The sequence below is a fragment of the Balaenoptera acutorostrata genome, chromosome 18, assembly GCF_949987535.1.
Source record: "Balaenoptera acutorostrata chromosome 18, mBalAcu1.1, whole genome shotgun sequence".
In the NCBI taxonomy this organism is placed as follows: domain Eukaryota; kingdom Metazoa; phylum Chordata; class Mammalia; order Artiodactyla; family Balaenopteridae; genus Balaenoptera; species Balaenoptera acutorostrata.
The window spans coordinates 10295449-10316415 of record NC_080081.1 but is presented as its reverse complement, the minus strand read 5'-3'; the positions used below and the strand labels follow the sequence as shown (position 1 = coordinate 10316415).

Here is a 20967-nt window from a genome sequence, read left to right as displayed (position 1 = left end):
CTGCCAGTCTCCTTGCAAGGAATGGGTGGAGCTCCAGAAATCACTCCCTGAAGGCACTTTCTGGGAGCCACCTGGTTGTCAGTCCTTGGCATGTCGTGCAAAGGCTGGGAGAGTGGTCCCCACGGCCTGGGTGCTTGGCTGTGGTTCCCAGCCCCCCAGGGCTGCAGACAGAAACTCCATTGTTTGCTAACAGCTTTACTGAGATAAAGTTCACAATACGATACAATCACCCCTTTAACGCGTGCACTTCAGTGGTTTTTGTCTGTTCACAGAATTGTGCACCCATCGCCACAGTCAATCTTAGAGCACTCCATCACCCCCGGAGAACCCCTGCACCCACCCGCAAGCACTCCCCCCTTCCCTCTGCCCCTGGAAACCACAGATCTTTCTGTCCGTAGAGACATGCTAATCCTGGACGTTTCACATAAGTGGAAGGCATTCCATTTCTGCCACAGCTCTGTGGCAGAGGCAGATTCAGAGATTCCCAGGGGAGGCCCCACAAGCAGCACCCAAAACCTCCAATATCAGGGATGTTTTTCTAACAAGGACTTAATAGAGGGAATGGCCTTTCTCTGCGGTCCCCCAAAGATGTACTTGGAATATGAAGTATTAGAGGCTGTTGCTGCTGTTTGGATTATATTTCAGAGCATTTGACAAAAAGATTATCTTAATGGCCTCACTCTTGAACATTGTTGCAAAATTCAAATGCTTTTAAAACTTCTGTCCACTTTTTGTTCATTTTCCAGGTAGCAGAAGGTCAGGAAATTTGTGTGATTGAAGCCATGAAGATGCAGAACAGTATGACAGCTGGGAAAACTGGCAAGGTATGCCCCCAAGGTCCCACCAGCCCAGGCCGCTGTGACAGGAAGCAGAACCTCCACCTTTGAATCTTGGACGGTTGGGGCCTGAGGGGGACGGCGGAGGGGGTCTCTCCCAGCCTCTCCCTCCTGCGGACAAGGGCGCTGCGATCGGGGCGCCCTATGTTCTGCATCCATGTGACCTGCAGGCCTCCCAGGAGAGTCTGTGTGACATCCAGGGAGTCGAAGAACAGTTGTTCTTCACCTTAATGTCTTTTGAATTAAGGGGTCTTTAATTTTTAATGTTTACATCTGTCTTGGAGGCAGTTAGTTATCTGAGACTTAGGTGACACAGCAGGAAATGGTTTTAGAGATTGCAAAAATTAATGCAACTCTTCAAGATAATTTCTTCACAAAGAGAACAATTCACTTTTAGATCAAGACGAGCTGAAAGGGGGACTTCCCTGGTGGTCCAGTGGGTAAGACTCTGTGCTCCCAGTGCGGGAGGCCCGGGTTCGATCCCCGGTTGGGGAACTAGATCCTGCTTACATGCCGCAACTAAGAGCCCGCATGCCACAACTAAAGATCCCGCATACCACAACGAGGACCCAGTGCAGCCAAAAATAGATAAATAGATAATAAATTAAAAAAACAAAACAAAACAAAAGGAGCTGAAAGACCCACATCCACGCGTGGAACTTAACGACTTAGGGAGGAAAAGAAGATGTATTAGTACTGAAATCTGTTAAGAGTAAAACTTCTTAAATGAATTTTCTCATCGAAGAAAATAGAAAAGTCCTTTTAAGCAATAACTTTATTATTCTTCCTGCGACTAGAAAGACACCACTTGTAGCAGAATGATCCTTTTCTGAAGGATGGTTTGGTTTGAAAGTACCGCACGGTGGAGCGAGGAGAGGCGGGGCAGGTCGGGTGGGGTGGGGACAGCAGCGTAGGCTGGCTGTGTCCTGGAAGGCGCGACTGAGCCGTGGGGACAGTGGGTGTCCTGGCAGAAGGTACTGTCAGCTGCCAGTGAAGTCTGCATCAGAGAGACGCAGCCTCCAGTTGCCTCCCCCAAAGGAAATGAAACCGATGTTCAGAGAACAGGCCGAGGGGGACTCCCCAGTCCAGCCCCAGCCAGGGGGGCAGAGGCCCAGCGTGTGACCAGGCCGGAGGGGCATCAGACGGCTGCACCCAGTCTCCTCGGGGTTTGGGAGAGGAGATTGGCACGTTCTGCGGCTTCGGGGGAATCCTGCTTTCCATACCTGATGACCCTTTAAGAACAAATGAACAAGAAAGTGTTGGTTTCTGCTCTTGTAAAAATTGTTCTGTTTGTCGCTTGGGATTAGTCAACATTTACGCTGCCATTACTGTCATGCGCTTTCCCCTCTGTGGTGAGCACTTGGCCTCGTTTGGGGGACCCAGGATATACATCAGATGCACACCAGCGGCCCGTGTGCTGGACTGAGGCACTGGCGCCAAAATGAACGTGGCCTCAGCTCCCTGAAGGAGCCAGGAGCCTGCCCGTCTGCGTGGTCTGTGTCTGCTGGGGAGGCCCTGCTGCTGTCAGGGTGGTGATGGGCTCTGGGTGAACTCGCACGTTGGCCCTGCCCTGTCGGCTCAAGTCCTGCCCCACAGGGCGAGGAGCAGCGGGCCCCTGAGCCTGGGGCTGGCAGTTTCTGCTTTGAGAGGCCCGTTTTCCTCCCGGGGCCCGTGCACAGTGGAAGCAGGTCCTCCACTCTGGAATTGCAGCATCATGACAGATACATCCTATAAAAACACCGGTGGCTTCAGATCATAAAAAGCAGCCACTTCAGTGCAAATAGCTCCTGTGGAACGAGGCCTTTCAAGTGTCACTGCACAGGTTCTCTTCGTCCCGAGAGACCCCGGGCTGGAACTCTAGGGGAGAAGGCCCTTCTCGCCGCTGCTAGCTCATGGCAGAGCCGCGGGGACACAGGCCAGGGCCCCCAACCCCACGTCTCTGGCACTTTTCCCATTTGCCACTTGCCCAGACGGCCAATTAACTTCCAACCCATCTGATTCATCTTCATGCCCCAGCAAGAACTTCCAAGTCAAATGACTGTCTCTAGTTTTAAAAGTGAACACAAATTTGGGAAAGCAGAAGTTGACTAAAATCGGGAGAAATCCGTGGAATGAAAGGGCACGGAGGCAGCGTCACGGGAGCCCAGTGCCTGTTCCACATCGCGCCAGCAAGACCACGCGCTCGTGCTCGGAGGAATTTCATTTCCCTTCAGAAGGAGGCTTCCAGTCAGGCTAGGGAATTTCTCCTGTTAATTAGTACCTGTTTTGACTCTTGTATAATTGTGGGTGGGTTTGTTTGTTTGTTTAACACTAAGTACACCATTAACTCTCCCGGGTGTGGAAACTCATCCAGCATAATCACTGCCAGCTGAGACCCCCGAGGGCACCCTGTGCAAAGGACAGCACAAATGACCAGCAGCTTTTAGGACCGACAGAGATAAGGAGGGGAAGGTGGTGAGTCACAGCCCGCGGCGAGGATGTCCCTGTGCTCGAGGTCCCCTCTGATGGACGCCCTATACCTCCGAGTGTTCTATCTGTGCTCCAAAGCCCGCCAGGCTGTCCCTTCATTTCCAGAAATGGATGACGAGATTGCTTCCTCCTGGTCTAGTTAATAATTCTTACTCTGCCCTCTTTTTTTGAATTCAAGGTGAAATCGGTGCATTGTAAAGCTGGAGACACAGTTGCAGAAGGAGATCTGCTCGTGGAACTGGAATGAAGTATTTATAGCCTTTCAGTCATCACCCAATTTAATTAGCCATTTGTATTATTATTCTTTCACACTCAATTTAGTCAAGCGTTTTGCAGGAACACCCCTGTGTAGCAGATTTTACATGGTCATATTTATTCCACATATAGTCAAAACCAACATTTGCCAAAAAATCACCAATGGAAATTTTTATTGATATAAATACTTGTACATATGATTTGTACTTCTGCTGTGAGATTTCTTAGTGTCTAAATTAAATCAATAAAACTGAGCATTTGTCTAAATATTAGTTTGCCCTTTTTTTGAATGAAGACAATGTACATAAGAGGCTATGGGCTGTGCCAGTAGACTTTAAATACTAGCGTTTCATTGGGATCCTTTTTAAAAATTTATATAAATCCCAGTTCTTGGCCCTCAGTTTCATTAAGTTAGCATTTGCCACTTTGTAACCTGATTACCTGCTTCATCCTGCTTGAGGACCTAGCTCTTGCTTCTGGTCGTTCATAACCTCCCGAAGCCCAGACAGCGCAGATGACAGCCCTGGAAATGGAAATCCCTCCTGTGTGGCTCTAACGGTGAGCGTGGACCCCGAGTCCCCAGGGGCGACCCCCCTCCCCGTCCCAGGGCACCGGCGCGGGTACCACTCGGGGCTCCCCCGGCCCAGTGATGGTGGGCGGGGCTGCCACAGCTCATCAGCCTTGCTGTGTTTTTGTGAAGCAAGTTTCCAATTAAGAAAAAAGGGCTAAAAATCACGATCATGCTTTTGTGCCAGATGCAGTTAAAGATCACAGTCTACCATTAAGTTGAAGAGCGAGTGGGCTCTCCCAATGGAGAACGAGGTTACTCGGGACCAGCAGCTGCGTTTTCACCTGGCTCTGAAATTCGTAGGATACATTTCGTACATTTGCTGGTAAGGATGCAGAGGCAGAGTCGTGCGCTGATTTGACTCTAACCCTGACAGATTATCGGATGGAGGTGGGTAGTAATTGGTACTTAGTGTCTTGCTAAAATTATTCTAGGTGCTGTTTGTTTGTATTTGGAAGCAAAGCTTCCTGTCAGGCCTGAAGAACAAATTACTAATGTGTTGGTTCTTCTTCTCTGAAAGGCCCGCCCCCAAACGCTGCCCCCTTGTGGGGGCAGGAACCGCACCTTGCCCTGCGCTCCCGTGAGCTTCCGTCTGAAACTGGGGTGTTCAGCTGCTCTGCCAGCAAGTGGGCGCTTGCTATTTTGCTAGATGAGAATGAAAAGAACCTTCTACCAAATAAGTAGACTCAAAAAGAGGGCCAACAATAGCACCAATACTTTTATATTTGATTTCCCAAAACATCTAGTTTAAGTGATCTTTAATAATCTCTGTATAAGCCTGATCTGAAAATTATGAAGAATGATGTTATATATATTCAGAAGTACTCTAAAATACAGCGTGTTTTTCTTGAGGTTCTTTTATTACATTGAGATGTCTAAAATCAGCTTTAAAAAAATTTCTCAGTGCTACAGGTCAGACAGAACTGATACAGCAGGGCTGTTAAAATCTAGCTGCCACACAAAGTCTTTATATTCATTTTAAATGTTATCTTCAGACTAAAGCAAAGCAAAGCAAAGCAAAAACAAAAAACAAAAACAGAAACATAAGAAAAGCATAACATGAGTTTTCAAAATGTCATTTAGGGGAATTAAAATCCTGAGTTTTTCTCATCCAGTACGTTCAAGCCCATGATGCTCTTTAGGCAGCAAGCAATAAAGCAGCATCAGCAAGACAGATTTCAGGAAACAATCTTGTTATCAGTCATGTCAAAATTATTTGGGAAATCAGCTGCCACCGAAGAAGACACTCCCCCCCTCCCCCCCCCCCCCATAGAATTTTATTTCAGAGGGTGTTCTCGGGCTTTTGCGTTCAGCGAGTGCGGACCCAGCGAGGCTGTCTTCCAACCACCAGGCTCTCGGTCCTCGGGCGGCCGCTCCCCTCGCGCTTCTCATCTGCTTCATCGCGGACTGTAGCGAAGCCCGTGCTCCCCCTGCGAGTCGTAATCGTCGTGGTACGGGAGGTGGACCCACTCGGGCGGGTACGTGGCTGTGGTGTACACGAAGCACTGCAGGGTCCCGCCCGCCCCCTCGACAGCGACTGTCACCCGGGTGCGCTGGTACATGTCCGGGCAGCCTTCGAACTCGTCCAGGAAGCGCAGCATCTGCTCGTCCACGGCGTAGACCTCCCCAGCCACTCGGCGCCCCTGGCCCGGCAGGTTCAGCAGCCGCGGGATGTTGCGCTGCCCCGCGATCACCAGCGGGTACGGCTCGACCGTGCGACCCCAGCCCCGGAAGGCTGCGCGACCGTGGGCGCCCTCCAGCAGGACCCGGTGGTTGGGCTGGCCCGTCTTCAGGGTCCCGTACACGAACACGTGGGCCATGCGGCCGGGAGCTGCGAGCGAGCGAGGACGGACGCACAGGTCCCGCGCGGCAGGGAAACGGGCGGCCTCGCCCCGGGCCCCCACTCCCGACCAGACACCCTTTCCAGGTAGGGTTCCAGGAAGAGCAACTCGTGTCAGATGAGGCAGCCTGTCGTGGCAGCAAGCCCTGTAGAACCGCGGTTTCGTAGAGCAGTTAGTTTTCAATCTCTTTAAGAGGACTTTAAACGGTAAATATTACAGAAAAGTAAAAACGATAGAAACATATATATATATATATATATATATGTGTGTGTGTGCGTGTGTGTATCTATATACATGAATAATCACCTGTCATCGGCTACCAAAGAGAATTCCGGTTTCAGCACTAAATTGACATTCTGGCGCCGGGAAGACGCAGCGGAACAGTTACCTGCACCTTTCTGGGTTCCTTCCTTCTTCAAGATCGTAGAGGGTGACACTGCCTCCCTGTGACTCACTGTGACTCAGCACAGCGACCGACTATGGCTCCAGAAAGAGAGAAGGTAAATATTTACCCCCCTTCCTGGGTCTGGGCCACAGATTATTACAAAACCGACCAAAGTGATTTGTGTAAGAATGACTCGAACAAAAATGGAAACGAAAAGTTAAATGTCTGGGCCCCTCTTCCAAGCCTGGCATCTAGCTGCCCTGCTTGCCCCCAGCCCTTCAGACCCCGAGGGACATGGCCCCGGTGTGCCAAGAGGGCTCTGCCACCAGTCACATGGCCAAGTGGCCCTTGGAGAAGTCACACTTAACTCACAGGACTCGACTTTCTTCCCAGCAAACACGGGCTGGTCTGGGGGTCTGGGCCTCGCCCCACCTCTTCAGGGCGTCCGGGGAGGATGGGCGGCGCCCCACAGCTGCCCTCTCGGGCCCACCCTTCCTCTCTGCCGCCTCGGTCTCAGCCGCCAGCCTTGAGCAGGACAGAGACGGGATGGGAGCTCTCGTTGCAGTGACTGACGGCAGAGGAAGGGCAGACCGGAGTGGTGGGGCTTGAGCGGCGGCTGCCCAGGTATGCAAGTCAAGATGTGAACGAGGAGAGCCTGGACTCGGAGGTGCAGGGGCCGAGAAGGAGGCAGGCCCTGCTGGGGGCGGGCATGCCTGGGAGGATGGAGAGACAGAGGGGGGACCTAGGGCGGGAGGGAGCCCAGCCAGCCCCGCCTTCCCTCTCCCACACTTGTATCCGCCTTCCAGCATGTTCTGGCAGTAACAACTCCAGGTCAAAGCAGGATGCATGGCTCCCACCCTCGCCAGGACAGTCCCCCAGAACCCTGGTGGGCCCGCTGCCTGGGCCCTCCGGCCTGTCCCCGTGCAGCCCCCAGGGGCCTGGCCGCACACTCTCCAGGGCTCGGCCCGTCGGGGCCTGTGGCCGTGAGCCCTCGCCTCCCTTCCCAGGTGACACCCTCCCTGAGCGGCACCCACCCCAGCCCTCTGGCCTCTGTCACCCTGGTTGGCTCTCTTCGCGGCGCATGTTCTGTAAACCACTGCTTGCCTTGTTCGCTACCAGAACGTGAAGAGTTGAGAGAGAGCGGGGAAACTGCCCAGTCCCTCGAGGCCGAGTGTCGTGTCGGTGAGGACTGAGGCCGCACAGCTGGGCCAGAGCAGTCGACACTGGTGGTGTCGCGTCGCTCTCCTGATCCCTGGTGTTCTCGTGTCCCCACCCTTTGATTAGATTTTACAGCAACACGTGTCCGTAAGATAAAGTCAAATAACTTTACAAGGAAAATAAAATCCCTACCCATTCCCACTCCCTTGAAGAGACCTGTTTAAGCCCCTGAACTGTTGTTGCATTTGGTATTTGTCTCCACGTTGTTGGTTATATACCGCTGCTTACCGATGTTTTAAATTGTCTGCCTTCCTACCCAAAACAGGTGAGCACAGCGGTTTAAAGCACAGACTTTAGAACCAACTTCCCTGGGTTGAAATCCTGGCTCTGCCACTTACTAGCTGTGTGACTTTAGGCAAACAACTTAACCTCTCTGTGCCCCGGCTTCCTGGACTGTCAGAGGAGGTAGACAGCCACCTGCCTGGAGGACTGCTGTGGTGGTGCAGGAGTTGACGCCCGGGCAGGTCCCGCCCGCTCGGTAAGGCTGCGTCAGACGTTCCTGCTGTAGAGCCTGGCGCGGGCCTCTCGCCCCACATTCCTCCGCTAGGCTCACATCACAATTTTTGGTCAAATCCATATTCAGTTCAGCATTAGAACTATGTAGACACTGTTCTCAGATAAGGCACACAGTGTACTATGATTAATTTCCTTTCTTGGACAACTTCTTGTTTTTTTTGGAATTGAAAATTGCTTCGGCCTTTTTTTCCCCTTTTTGCGCTTTGCTCCAGTTCCTCTGACAGCCCTCCGGCCTCATGTTTTCTGAAGGCACCTGAAGAACCCTTTCAGCCCTGACCCCCCGCGGCTTCCGTTCCTCCCTGGAGCTGTGGCTCCCGGCGCCCCTCCTGCTCCCGCCTGGTCTGTGGTGCGTCCCACGCTTCTCCCAGGGCCCTGTCCCTGGGTCCCACGGCCCCTTCTTGGTTGACTCCCTCATGTTACTGAAGCTCGTTCTTTCCTTCCCAGCCTCAATTAACAGTGTAACTAGGTGGAGATTTCTAACTGCCTTCTTCCAGAATTTAGAAGGCGTTTCTCCCTTGTCTTCTGATGCCCCCGTTCATGCTGAGACATCCAGGGCCATTGGGACCCACAACCCTTTGAACGGGATTCAGGTTCTTCTCTGGAGGCTCCTAGGGTCTTCTTTTCGCCCTTGGATTGTGAGGTTCTATAATGAGTCTCCACGTGGGATTTTTTCATTCATTGTGCCAGAAACTTCCATCTGAAGACTCATTATCTTGGGTCCTAGGCATTTTCTTCCCTCTCCTTCCTTCCTGTTCTCTTTCTGGGTCTCCAGAACTCAGATGTTGCATATCCTGGATTAATCTCCCAATTTTCTCTTTGTAGTCTACTTTATCTTCCCAACACTTCTATTATTTTGAAGAATATTTTCGCCACCATATTTATTTCCAAGATCTTTTTCCTGTTCCCTGGTTTCGTTAGCGTCCTGTTCTTTCTCAACATAATACCATCTCTCCTCTTCGGGAAGATATTATCATGAATTTGGAGGGGTTTTAAGTTTTTATCTTTCCCATTATTGCCTCTGTGTCTCCGAAATTCCTCTCTTCTCTTTGTTTTATGCTTCTTTTAGAGGTTTTCTTCAAGCGTCTCAGTATCCTTGGCTGGCCTTTCACGTGGAAAGTGGCACATGATGCAGGAAGCTGTGTGAGGGGGGGCCTGTCGACTGGCCGGCCTGGCTTGGGGGCCGGATAACGGAATCCACGGGACGTGGACTCCACTCCCTCCCCGTCTTTAGGGGGCCCCTCGCCCGCACCGTCGGCTGGGCCTGGTCCTCCCGACACCAGGCTTCCCGCTAAGCCTCTCCGGACAGCAACCCACCCTTGCCCTGCTGGGCAGAGGGACGGTCGGGGTCTCTGCTCCCCGCTCAGATGGCCGCCTCCCCCTTTTCCACCCCTCACCCCGCCCTCACACGCCTACAGGGCGGCAGTGGGAGCTTCTCTGGCGTCCGGGGCGCCGGCTGGCGGGTTCCCCAGCAGGGATTTAGGTTTCTGGTGTCTCGAGGCTGCTGAGTCAGCCAGCACTCGTCTCTCTGTTCTATCTATCTTCCGGAATCTCGTTGCCCTCTCCCATCTGTTGTCTTCATGGGTCACAGGGGGTGGCCTTTCGGGACAGAGCGGGGATAAAGGAGCCTGTTCCTCCCACCACCGCACCACGGGGCCCCCGGCTCGGCCGCTGTGTCCTTCTGGAGGCTCGAGGTGGGACGGGAAGGAGCGGCGCCTCGGGAGCTGCTCGCTTAGACGGGTGGTGGGAAGAGTTCATTAGGGTGCCGGCGACAGGAGTGTGTCGCCAAGAGAAAGCCAGTCATGTAGCAACTCTGGGGGCCAGAGAGGCTGCTGACGGCCAGTTTACACTGCCACCTGCAGTGCACAAGGGTTCCAATTTCTCCACATCCTCACCAGTACTTGTTATTTCCTCCCTTCCTCCCTTCTCCCTCTCTCTCTCTTTTTTTTAATAGTGGTCATCCTAAAGGGTGTGAGGTGCTATTTCACTGTGGGTTTTTTGTTTTGTTTTTTATTGGAGTATAGTTGATTTACAATGTTGTGTTAGTTTCAGGTGTACAGCAAAGTGATTGTTATACATATTCATATATTCATTCTTTTTCAGATTTTTTACCCATATTAGGTCATTACAGAATATTGAGGAGAGTTCCCTGTGCTATACAGTAGGTCCTTGTTGGTTATCTATTTTATATATAGTAGTGTGTATATGTTAATCCCATGCTCCTAATTTATCCCTCCCCACCCCATGTTTCCCCTTTGGTAACCATAATGTTTTTGAAATCTGTGAGTCTGTTTCTGTTTTGTAAATAAGTTCATTTGTATCATTTTTTTAAATGAGAGTCCACATGAGTGATATTATATATGTCTTTCTCTTTCTGATTTACTTCACTTAGTATGATCATCTCTTGGTCCATCCATGTTGCTGCAAATGGCATTATTTCATTCTTTTTTTCATGGCTGAGTAATATTCCATTGTATATACATACCACATCTTCTTTATCCATTCCTCTGTCGATGGACATTTAGGTTGCTTTCATGTCTTGGCTATTGTAAATAGTGCTGCAATGAACATTGCGGTGCATGTATCTTTTTGAATTACGGTTTTCTCTGGATATATGCCCAGGAGTGGGATTGCTGGATCATATGGTAGTTCTATTTTTAGCTTTTAAGGACCCTCCATACTGTTCTCCATAGTGGTTGTACCAATTTACATTCCTGCCAGCAGTGTAAGGGGGTTCCCTTTTCTCCACACCCTCTCCAGCATTTATTATTTGTTGACTTTTTGATGATGGCCATTCTGACCTGTGTGAGGTGATACCTCATAATAGTTTTGATTTGCATTTCTCTAATGATTACCGACGTTGAGCATTGTTTCATGTGCTTTTTGGCCACCTGTATGTCTCCTTTGGAGAAGTGTCTATTTAGGTCTTCTGCCCATTTTTTGATCGGGTTTTTTTTGATATTGAGCTGCGTGAGCTGTTTGTATATTTTGGAGATTAATTCCCTTGTTGGTCACTTCGTTTGCAAATATTTTCTCCCATGCTGTGGGTTGTCTTTTCATTTTGCTTCATTGTGAGTCTTAATTTGCATTTCTGTAATGATTAGTGATGTTGAACATCTTTTCATGTTGGCCATTGCATATCTTCTTTGGAGAAATGTCTCTTCAAGTCCTTTGCCTGTTTTTTCTTCTGTTGTTGTTTTGTTTTTTTAATTTATTTTGGTTGCGCTGGGTCTTAGTTGCAGCAGGCGGGGCTCCTTCAGTTGCAGCTCACTGGCTCCTCAGTTGTGGCATGAAAACTCTTAGTTGTGGCATGCATGTGGGATCTAGTTCCCTGACCAGGGCTAGAACCCATGTCCCTTGCATTGGGAGGAGGATTCTTTTTTTTTATGAGAGAAATTGTATTTGAGGACGAGTTTTTCACTGTAAGGGGATGGATTGCTTTTGGTGAGCCCTTTTTTTTTTTTTTAATTGATTGATTGATTGCTATGTTGTGTCTTCGTTTCTATGCTAGGGCTTTCTCTAGTTGTGGCAAGCGGGGGCCACTCTTCATCGCGGTGCATGGGCCTCTCACTATCGTGGGCTCTCTTGTTGCAGAGCACAGGCTCCAGACGCGCAGGCTCAGTAGTTGTGGCTCACGGGCCTAGTTGCTCCACGGCATGTGGGATCTTCCCAGACCAGGGCTCGAACCCGTGTCCCCTGCATTGGCAGGCAGACTCTCAACCACTGTGCCACCAGGGAAGCCCTGGGAGGAGGATTCTTAACCACTGTGCCACCAGGGAAGCCCCGTTGACTGTTTTTTAATCAGATTTTTTTTTCTTTGTTGAGTTACTGGAGTTCTCTGTATCTTCTGGATATTAACTTCTTATTAGATATATGATTTGCAAATATTTTCTTCCATTTCATAGGTTGAGGTTGCCTTTTTACTCTGTTGATTGTGTTTTTTGCTGCACAGAAGTTTTAAATTTTGATGTCACCCAATTTTTGCTTTTATTGCCTGTGATTCTGGTGTCATATCCAAGAAACCCTTGCCAAGCCCAGTGTCATGAAGCTTTTGCCCTGTGTCTTCTCCTAAGAGTTTTATAGTTTTAGCTCTTATGTTGAGCACTTTTATCCATGTGGAGTTAATCTTTGTATATGGTGTAAAGTAAGGGCCCAACTTCATTCTTTTGCATATAAATATCTAGTTTTCCAATTGTTGAAAAGACTGTCTGTTCCCTGTTGGTCTTTCCACCTTCGTCAAAAATTATTTGACCATATATCTAAGGATTTATTTCTGGGTTATTTCTGCATTCTCTATTGTGTTCAATTGATCTACATATCTGTCTTAATGTCAATATCATGCTGTTTTGATTGCTGTAGCTTTGCAGTATGTTTTGAAATCAGGACATATGAGACCTCCAACTTTATTGTTTTTTGTTTTTTCCTCAAGATTGCTTTGCTCACTTGGGGTCCCTTGAAATTCCATATGAATTTCAGGATGGATTTATTTATTTATTTTTCTTTCTGAAAGAAAAACACTATTGGGAATTTTGACAAGAATAGCATTAAATCTGTTTAGGTAGTACTGACATCGTAACAATATTAAGTCTTCCAATCCATGAAGAGGTCTTTCTATTTAATTTCTTTCAACAGTGTTTTGTAGTTTTCAGTGTACAAGTCTTTTGTCTCCTTGGTTAAGTTTCCTAAGTATTTTATTCTTTTTGATGTTATTGTAAGTAAGTGGAATTGTTTAAAAAATTTTTTTTGGATTGTTCATCATTAATGTATTGAAATGCAACTGATTTTTGTACACTGATTTTGTACCCTGCAACTTTGAATTTATTTACTAGTTTTAATAGTTTTCTTGTGGAAATGTTAGGATTTTCTACATAAGATCATGTGAACAGACAGAATCCTACTTCTTCCTTTCCAATTTGGATGTCTTTTATTACTTTTTCTTGCCTGATTGTCCATGTATAACTTTTATCACTATATTGAATAAAAGTGGTAAAAGCAAACATCCCAATCTATAAAGCTTTTTCACTATTAAGTGTGATGTTAGCTATGGGCTTGTCATATACAGCCTTTATTAGGCTGAGATAATTTCCTTCTATTCCTAGTTTAAGTGTTTTTACCATGAAGTGGTGTTGAATCTTGTCAAATGATTTTCTGTATCAATTGAGATGATAGTTTTTTTTCCTTCATTCTGTTAAAGTAGTGTACTATATTGACTGATTTTCATATGTTGAACCATCCTTGCATTACAAGAATAAATCTCCCTTGGTCATGGTATATAATCCTTTTAATGTGTTATTGAATTCTCTTTGCTGGTATTTTGTTTAGAATTTTTGCATCAATCTTCATCTGAGAGATTAGTCTGTACTTTTCTTATAGTGTCTTCTTCTGGCTTCAGTTATCAGGGTTGTGCTGGCCTCACTGAATGAGTTTGGAAGTGTTCCCTCCTTTTAAATTTTTGGGAAGAGTTTGAGAACTCATGCTCATTCTCTTTACATGTTTTTGGTAGAATTCACCAGTGAAGCCATCTGGTTCTGGAATTTTCATTGTGGAGAGACTTTTGATTACTGAGTGAGTCAATCTTCTTACTCGTTATAGGTCTATTCAGATTTTCTATTTCATCATGATTCAGTCTTTCTTAGTAAGTAAGGTGTGTGTTTCTAGGAATTTATCCATTTCATTTAGGTTACCAATTTGTTGCCATAAAATTGTTCACAGTATTCTCTTACAATCCTTTATATTTTTGTAAAATGGGTTTTAATGTTCTTGCTTTCATTTTTGATTTTAGTTATTTGCATCTTCTTTTTTTTCTTAGTTAATCTAGCTAAAAAAGTTTGTGGCTCTTTTAAGAAAATCAACTCTTGGTTTCATTGATTTTTCTCTATTCATCTCTGTTCTCATCTGTATTATTTCCTTCCTCTGCTAGCTTTGGGTTTAGTTTTTCTTTTTCGAGTTCCTTATTGCCCTATACTCCTGTTCCTTGTACGTCACGTTCAGCTGATTTCCAAGGGCTGCTGTGAAGGTCACAGCCATCAGAACATGTGAAAAGACTATTGCATTGGCCAGATCCGCTCAGACCACAGCCAGGGCTAACTCAAAATATGCCTGTGATTCACTCAGGCCAGAAACAAACACACTGGGCCCCTCCTGACACACAACACCTCTGGGCCAGGCTACGAGAGGGTAGCACTGCCACTGCAGAAGGGAATGCTACCTTCTGAGGCTCATACATTACAGTCTGTCTTCCACCCCATTCTCCTCCTGCCATGTGGTAGTTCCTTCCACGGCAGTGGGTTATGGTTGGAGTCTTGGATAAAATGCAAGTACTTGAGTCAATAAATAATGGATAGAAACAGCTGTAGGTGAGCCATTTGGGCTTTTCCAGAGCAACTTGAAGAGTGCCCATCAGGAGCGGTTCCCGCTCTGCTTCAATGTGAAGTAGATGCTCCCAGGTCGGCCTGTTCTAGGACACTGATGGTCAGGCCAGGCCAGCCCCTGCAGGGAACATCACTGGGCCAGATGGCCATTAAAGGGCATAATGCACACACGGTAAGTGTAAAAGAAGGACACTGTGGTACAATGACAGGCCTGAATCAAATTCTCACCTCCACCACCTAACAAACAACAACTGTGGGTCTCTGGGAACGTTATTTAAACTCTCTCTCTGAACTTCTATGCCTGTTCTTTAAAACTGCATTCATCCTGTCTCCCTAAGAGCTAATCACTACTGACTGCCAACTGTGGGCCAGGCCTCAGGACCCGATGAAGGTTAATTAATTCCCTTTTCCCCTTGACCCTGTTCCTGCCTAAGTTCTCCACCCCAACTCCTTCCTTTATCAAGATCTTATATATCTACTAGCTTATATTCTTCTCAAGGAAGACCCTTATAAATAAAACAAAAAAGAATATTCTACATAATAAATGGGAGAGGGAATCAAGCCATATCAAGCATTAGTTGTGGCCTTAATTTTTCAGAGCCAAAGCAAATACCTGGGAAGGTGATTGATTGATATTACATAGAAATGATCATGGTTAAGCCACAGGGTGTTGATTCCAACTCCTCTGTAGAAAATCAGTTCAGTAACTTTCTTCCACAGAAGATGATAGCTTATTATACTTATTTAAAAAAAAAACAAAAACAAAAACCTGGCAATAAAAATTTAAACTTTTCTAGGAAATAATGTAGCCTGATAGAATGACCAAATTATAGTTTTCTACATTTTATCTACTGAATTTTATCCTTTATAATAATAGTTTGAGAATACTACTTATGTAATAAAAAAAGAAAACTAATATTCTGCATTTCTGGCTCCTTTCACAAGAAAAACATCATTACCTTTCTGATTGCGTTTTGAACAACAAACACAGATCCTTCAGGAAGAGCCTCATCCCTGTGGGGATTGAGAAAAGATCAGAGTTAAGCACTGAAACAAGCAATTAATTCCCATTAGAGGATTAAGGCACTCATGTTCACTTTGAGTCAGAAAAATGAATTGTGAATAAAATCATGTACAACCAAGAGGTTACTTGTCAAAGTTAATAAATTAGAGAACTGAAGGGCAAAGTGGAACGCACAGAAGTTGAGTGGCCACATGAGCACCGGCGAGGAAACTGGTTTTTGTATTCAAAACTGGGTTTTGAATTCACTGGACAAGATCCACCGTCTCAAGATGCCGTAGCAACGTGGGAGCGGGGGGAGGGGGTACAGTTTCTGCCACGTGGTGCTGTCTTTAATAGGTGCATTCCATGAAGAGAAGCCTAAAAGCGTTTCCACCCTATTATGTCACCACCCCCCATGCACAGATTTCCCTATAATATCTTATCATTAATAAAAGAATCTATGGAAGAGACATACAAGATATATTAACTAATTCAACTTTATGCATTTTTACTTTTGGGTTTTAGAACTGATTCTAAATGAACTCAAGCGATGCCTTTGCAAGCAACTTTCCTGATTGGGAGGCCCTGCTGTGATCAGGACTTAGTCACCCTCCCCTTGGGAGTCTTAAAGCCCAAAAGCTGAACCCTTGTCTCAAACCCAACTAGTTAGGAATAATGTGGATATCCAGGGGTCAGCCCAGAGGTGGAACAGGCTCAGAGAGAGTCTCAAAAAGTTTTATTTCAGCAAAATTTGGTTAGTTTAACATTGTCAATATTTAAGAAAACAAAAACACTCATGGAAATGTCCATCTGGCCTGGCACTGCTTGAAATGCCTCTGTCACTTATTCAGCAGCTTTCTTACTGAAACACAGTCCATCTAGAGTTTCATATTTCATCGCTGAAGCAGAAATTGAAAGCCATTATGAGTCCTTCGCATAATTATTGGGGTTTTCCTGCTTAATATTTTTTCTTAGCCACCTGGTGGCAAGAGTGTAAAAGGCAGGACTTAATTTCAGAGTTTAATCTGCTAGTTTACAAATTAACTATTGCACACACTGGGACCATATTTAGAAACACACACACATACCAGGTGCCAAAGGATTTAAATGGACACCAGCTTCTAACGTGAAAACAACCTTTAAAAATGAGAAGTGTCTCCACAAAATATTCATCCTGTATTAATATTTAATGACAGGAGGAAATGCTAGGCAGCTGGAAATGATGACATACAGATTTTACTGTTTTCTCTAAGTGATAAATCCTTAATCCGTGAACACTGCCTGCCTGCTGTAGAGGTTAGACTGTACTAGAAAAGACAGGTGAAACGGCCGGCTTTGGTCTCACCAAGTTACGGCTCTGCCACCTGCCCCTGGCTGGATGCCCAGCAGCCCCGCATCTCTGCCTCCCCGCCTGCCTGCTGTATGAGTAGCTTTTCTCGTTCAACATCATGTGTCAAAGTCGGCTCCCACCAAACCCGTGACGGCCCCTGTCACAGCGAGGGCCAGCTTCAGCAAAGCCACGCGCTGCCCTGGACCTCGTGTGGCCACTGGCCCGGGCACGGCCTCAGCAGACGTTACTCAGGGCCGCCGAACGTAGGTAAAAGGCACGTGTGATGTGTGCTCGTTTGTCCTTGTATAGGAACCGCCCTCCCTTCCTACTGTAACGTTCCTGTCCCCGGAGAGACGCCTGAGTGTCTGCTCTAGTTACACGGTCATTCTTCAGAGGTTTCTAGGGCTGTAGGAAACAGGTGAAAAAACAAGCCTCCTCGACCTCTGCCCTGGAGCTCGGTCAGCCTCTCCCGGGCCGGGCGCTGCCAGGGAGGCCGCGCGTCCTGCGGTAGCTTTGATGCTCCCTCCTCGCGCTGCCGCCTTTGCAGCAGCCGCTAGGACTTCCTGCCCGCCACCCCGCTGGGGACCCCAGAAACGTGTATGGCAGGACACCCTTCTGACGTGAGCCCAGCGGCCTGGGCGACGCAGCGCCTCTGAAATGCAGAGGCTGGGTCCACACGCGCAGTCGCCCCCCAGACTCCGAGCCTTCGCGGGTCCGTGAGGACAAGCGGCGTGTCCCGGTCCTGATGCCCCACGGGGCCTCTGAGTGCTGCCTGGCAAGCGGCCCGCAGGCTTTTACGCTTTGCCCACGCCAGAAATTCTTTGAAGAAAAAGAAAACTTTTAATGCCACACCATTTTAAAGGCCACTGTGTTGCCAGCTTTTAAACATACAGTGACCACAAGGGAGACGTGATGGTCCGCCGCCGCCAGGCGCACTCTGAGGTCCGCCAGCAGCAGCTGGACAGGCCCAGCGCCGAGGGGACGGGTGGGATGGGGAGCGGGCGGCTGGAGCGGAGGCGCGGCCGAGAGAGCACCGCTCATGTCCTCGCGAGTCGGAGCCCCGCAACAGCCCTCATCACCAAGAGCCCACCTGCCCGGTGGGCGTGGCTTCAGGAAGCCGGGCTCCACCTGTGGCTCAGAGGGGAAAATATGAATAATGCCACCACCAGGACCGAGGGCATTTTTACCGTGTTAGATGACAGATGCTTCGCTTACGCTCTCAAATTAACACGCAAAGCGAGATCGCCTCACTCCCCACCGCTGTCCATTTTACAGACGGGAAAACTAGGAGATGAAATGACGTACACAGATGGCCAGGCTGAAGACCTGCCTTCACACCCCTCCCTGCCCTGCAGGGGCTCCGCCGGCTCCAGGAGGAGGCGTCCTCTCCTGCCTCCTGCGCAGACGCAGAACACGAACAACTCCCAGCCCCGAAGGGCCCCCGGCAGCCACGGCCCGGGAACGCCCCCCACCAGGTTCCATTGCCATCCTCGTCCCTAAGGTGCCCACAGGTGTTGCGCGGGCGCGGGGCACACACCAGGGTAGCCTGCCCGGGGAATGAGCACCCAGAAGCGGCCTCGATCCCGGGACGGTTAGCAATCGTATCTGGACGTGTGCTGTGTAAGTGATGTCTGATGAGGGCACGAGCGCCTACTCGCCAGCAGAGGAGGTCCGTGCAGCCCCAGCAGCTCACCGTGTTCTCCACGACCCAGGAGCACAGGACCCGGCGGACCCACGACCGGTGGGATCAGCGAGACTCCGAGCGAGGCCGAGGCGCGAGCTACATAGACGCCTGGCACAGCCGGGAGAGGCCACCTTTCCATTCCAAGCAGAACCGGCTCTGACCGCAGGAAGGACGCATAGAAACACCAGCAGGCCAGAAACTCTACCCTCTCCTTCCTTCCTTGGGTGCCTCTCCCAACAAGCCAGCCACACACACGAGACACACATGGGGGACAAGGGCGACCCACAGAGCCCCCGGGTCCCCGTCCGCAGTCTCCACTCCAGCACCAGGCGCCGAAGGCGGACAGTGTTGGTAGAGTTGGCACATGTCAACAAGCGAAATCAATACAGTTGAGACAGTTTTGAGCAGAGCTTCCAGTTCTCGTAAGAATGAAGTACATAGGCGTGCACAAGTTACAAAATACTGTCATACATACGAGTTAAATGTTCCTATGTTTGCATTTAAACTTAAAACTGAAGTTGTACAACATAAAGGTAAATGAAAAACTCAAGGCTGAGAATGTAGTATAACAATAAATAATAATATAAAATTAAATAAAATATAAATAAAATAATAAATAATAATAATAAATAATAAAATAGCAACTGAAAAACACCGTGACAAGTCAAGAGAGACTGAAGAAAGGAAAAGGCTGCCTACTTCAGGAACTTTAACAGTACCTTCTCCTGCCTTCTGAACAAGGGACCCCACATTTTCACTTTGCACTTTGTCTTGCCTGGAATCATTCTTTCTAAACTGTTTCTTGGAACCACAAAGCTCCTCAAGGGTGGGGGGGCCTAACCTTCTCTTCATTTCACATCCTCCACGTCAGCCAGCACAGTTCAGTGTGTGCAGCAGCCACTTAACAAATACTTGCTGCAGTAAACCAAGGGATTTCCCTCTCAGTCCAGATTCCCAAAGAGGTCCTGCAGGCCTTCAGCCTGTTTGGAATCTCTCAATTTCTCTGTCACAAAAACCGCAGGTTCAGATACTGCTCAGGGTGCAAATCGATGGAGGTCACATTCAGTCCTGTGGCTCTGCCGGCACTTCCTTCAGATGCCTAGACACGGATCCAGGGGCCAGGGAGGGTGAAGTGCTCTGGACTCGGACCATGACTGGGGCCGGGCGCTGCCCCCCAGCCTTCCCGGGAGCAGGGGCAGCGGTAAGCATCCATGCCCGACAGAAGGCCATCATCCGGATCCTGCAAAACCAACCTCTAGGGGCAGTGCTCAGACCAGCCAGTATGGGATGGGGGGATGTTCTTATCTCCATTAGGGCAGTAGTTCCATATCTGTACTTAATGTGAGTTTTCTTGTGTGTAAATCACACATCAAAGAAAGTTGAGCTAAAAAAAAGATTAAATGGGATCATGGACAGAAGGCAATCCGTAGGCTACTCACTCCGTAATTATTACCAGTTTACATTTTTATCTGAGTTCAACACACTTCACAATCCGTAATCAGCAGCAGAAACTTAGCATCTTTCATTTCGATTTCCACCATCATCTGAGTATTTCCAAAGTATTTCTAAAACAGCTTTGTAGTGGCCTCCCTTAAACTCAATTATTTTCTGGAACCCAACATACAATGAAACCAGACAGACTTCTCTGTGACTGTTACCTGGGTTCCTGGAAGGAGGGCAGTGGAAAGGTAGAGAAGTCCTAGGTGTGGCCCAGGATGCAGGGGCCTCCGAGGGGCGGGGAATGGGGTTAAGATCGGGCCTCGCCAGCTGTCACCAGCCACCCAGGGCCCGTCTGCACTGGCTGCTGACCAAGCAGAGGCTTCCCACAGTTGGCTCCGAGGAAATGCAGCAAACGATTTGCCTTTTAGAATATTTTTTGCAGGCCTGCTAGAGGAGCATCTTTTAACTTGCTTGCTGGCAGTTGCTCAAAGCATGTTTATTCTGCCTGGAGCAAGTCAATGGGGAAGAGCCAGGAATCTAGGTCTGCCCCCAGCCCCACCCCCTCTGCAGGGCGCCGAAGGGCCAGCAGGTCTGGGTGAAGGCAGGTAACTCCCACCCTACGTGGTATGCCCCCCAAAGATCTTTTTTTTCCCTCTTGAAGACAACTCAGGCAGAAAGCAGTGGAGGGAATGGGAATGACTACCCATTAGTGGACAATTTAAAAGGTTTCGTCTTTCAGAAACATCTTAAGGCTGAACTGTTTAACTTAAAATGATTTTTATTTGACTCTTTTGCTTTCCTAGGTGAGAAATGGGAGTTTGGGAATGCAACTTTAAGTTAGAAGCAGCACAGAACAATTAGAAAATATCACACAAAGCTATTACCTCCTAGGTTGTTGGCTAACAAAATGTCCTAGAAAGAAGAGAAATACACCCACTTCAACAACTCCTAGATAACCATTTTAGAAGTCAGGCCTACCCGAAAGTGAATAAAATAGTTACAAATGCAGGTAAGGCCCCGGCTAGGCTAGGCCCCCTGTATTTAATGTAATATT

General features: G+C 48.1%; 2 protein-coding genes across 5 annotated transcripts in view; one reads left to right on the top strand and one right to left on the bottom strand.

The window, feature by feature from the left end:
• PCCA (propionyl-CoA carboxylase subunit alpha) overlaps nucleotides 1-3886 on the top strand; it is a 367760-nt gene extending 363874 nt beyond the window's left edge. Inside the window, exons 24-25 of one of the 3 annotated variants that reach the window (XM_057532677.1) lie at nucleotides 747-824; nucleotides 3484-3886. In XM_057532677.1, the coding sequence (XP_057388660.1) occupies nucleotides 747-824; nucleotides 3484-3552 (147 nt within the window). In that variant the 3' untranslated portion in view covers nucleotides 3553-3886. The remainder of the gene's footprint in view (nucleotides 1-746; nucleotides 825-3483) is intronic. The other 2 variants (XM_057532678.1, XM_007196809.3) reach the window with 2 other exon arrangements.
• Nucleotides 1478-20967, bottom strand: part of GGACT (gamma-glutamylamine cyclotransferase) — a 50847-nt gene continuing 31357 nt past the window's right edge. The window contains exons 3-4 of one of the 2 annotated variants that reach the window (XR_009005879.1): nucleotides 15416-15470; nucleotides 1478-2068 (exon numbers count right to left, since the gene is read on the bottom strand). Coding sequence is in view for 1 of the 2 variants with exons in the window: in XM_007198574.3 (XP_007198636.3) it covers nucleotides 5526-6114; nucleotides 15416-15470 (644 nt within the window). In the remaining variant the exon portion in view is untranslated. Of the gene's footprint in view, nucleotides 2069-4969; nucleotides 6115-15415; nucleotides 15471-20967 lie in introns of those variants that run through there. The other variant, XM_007198574.3, reaches the window with a different exon arrangement.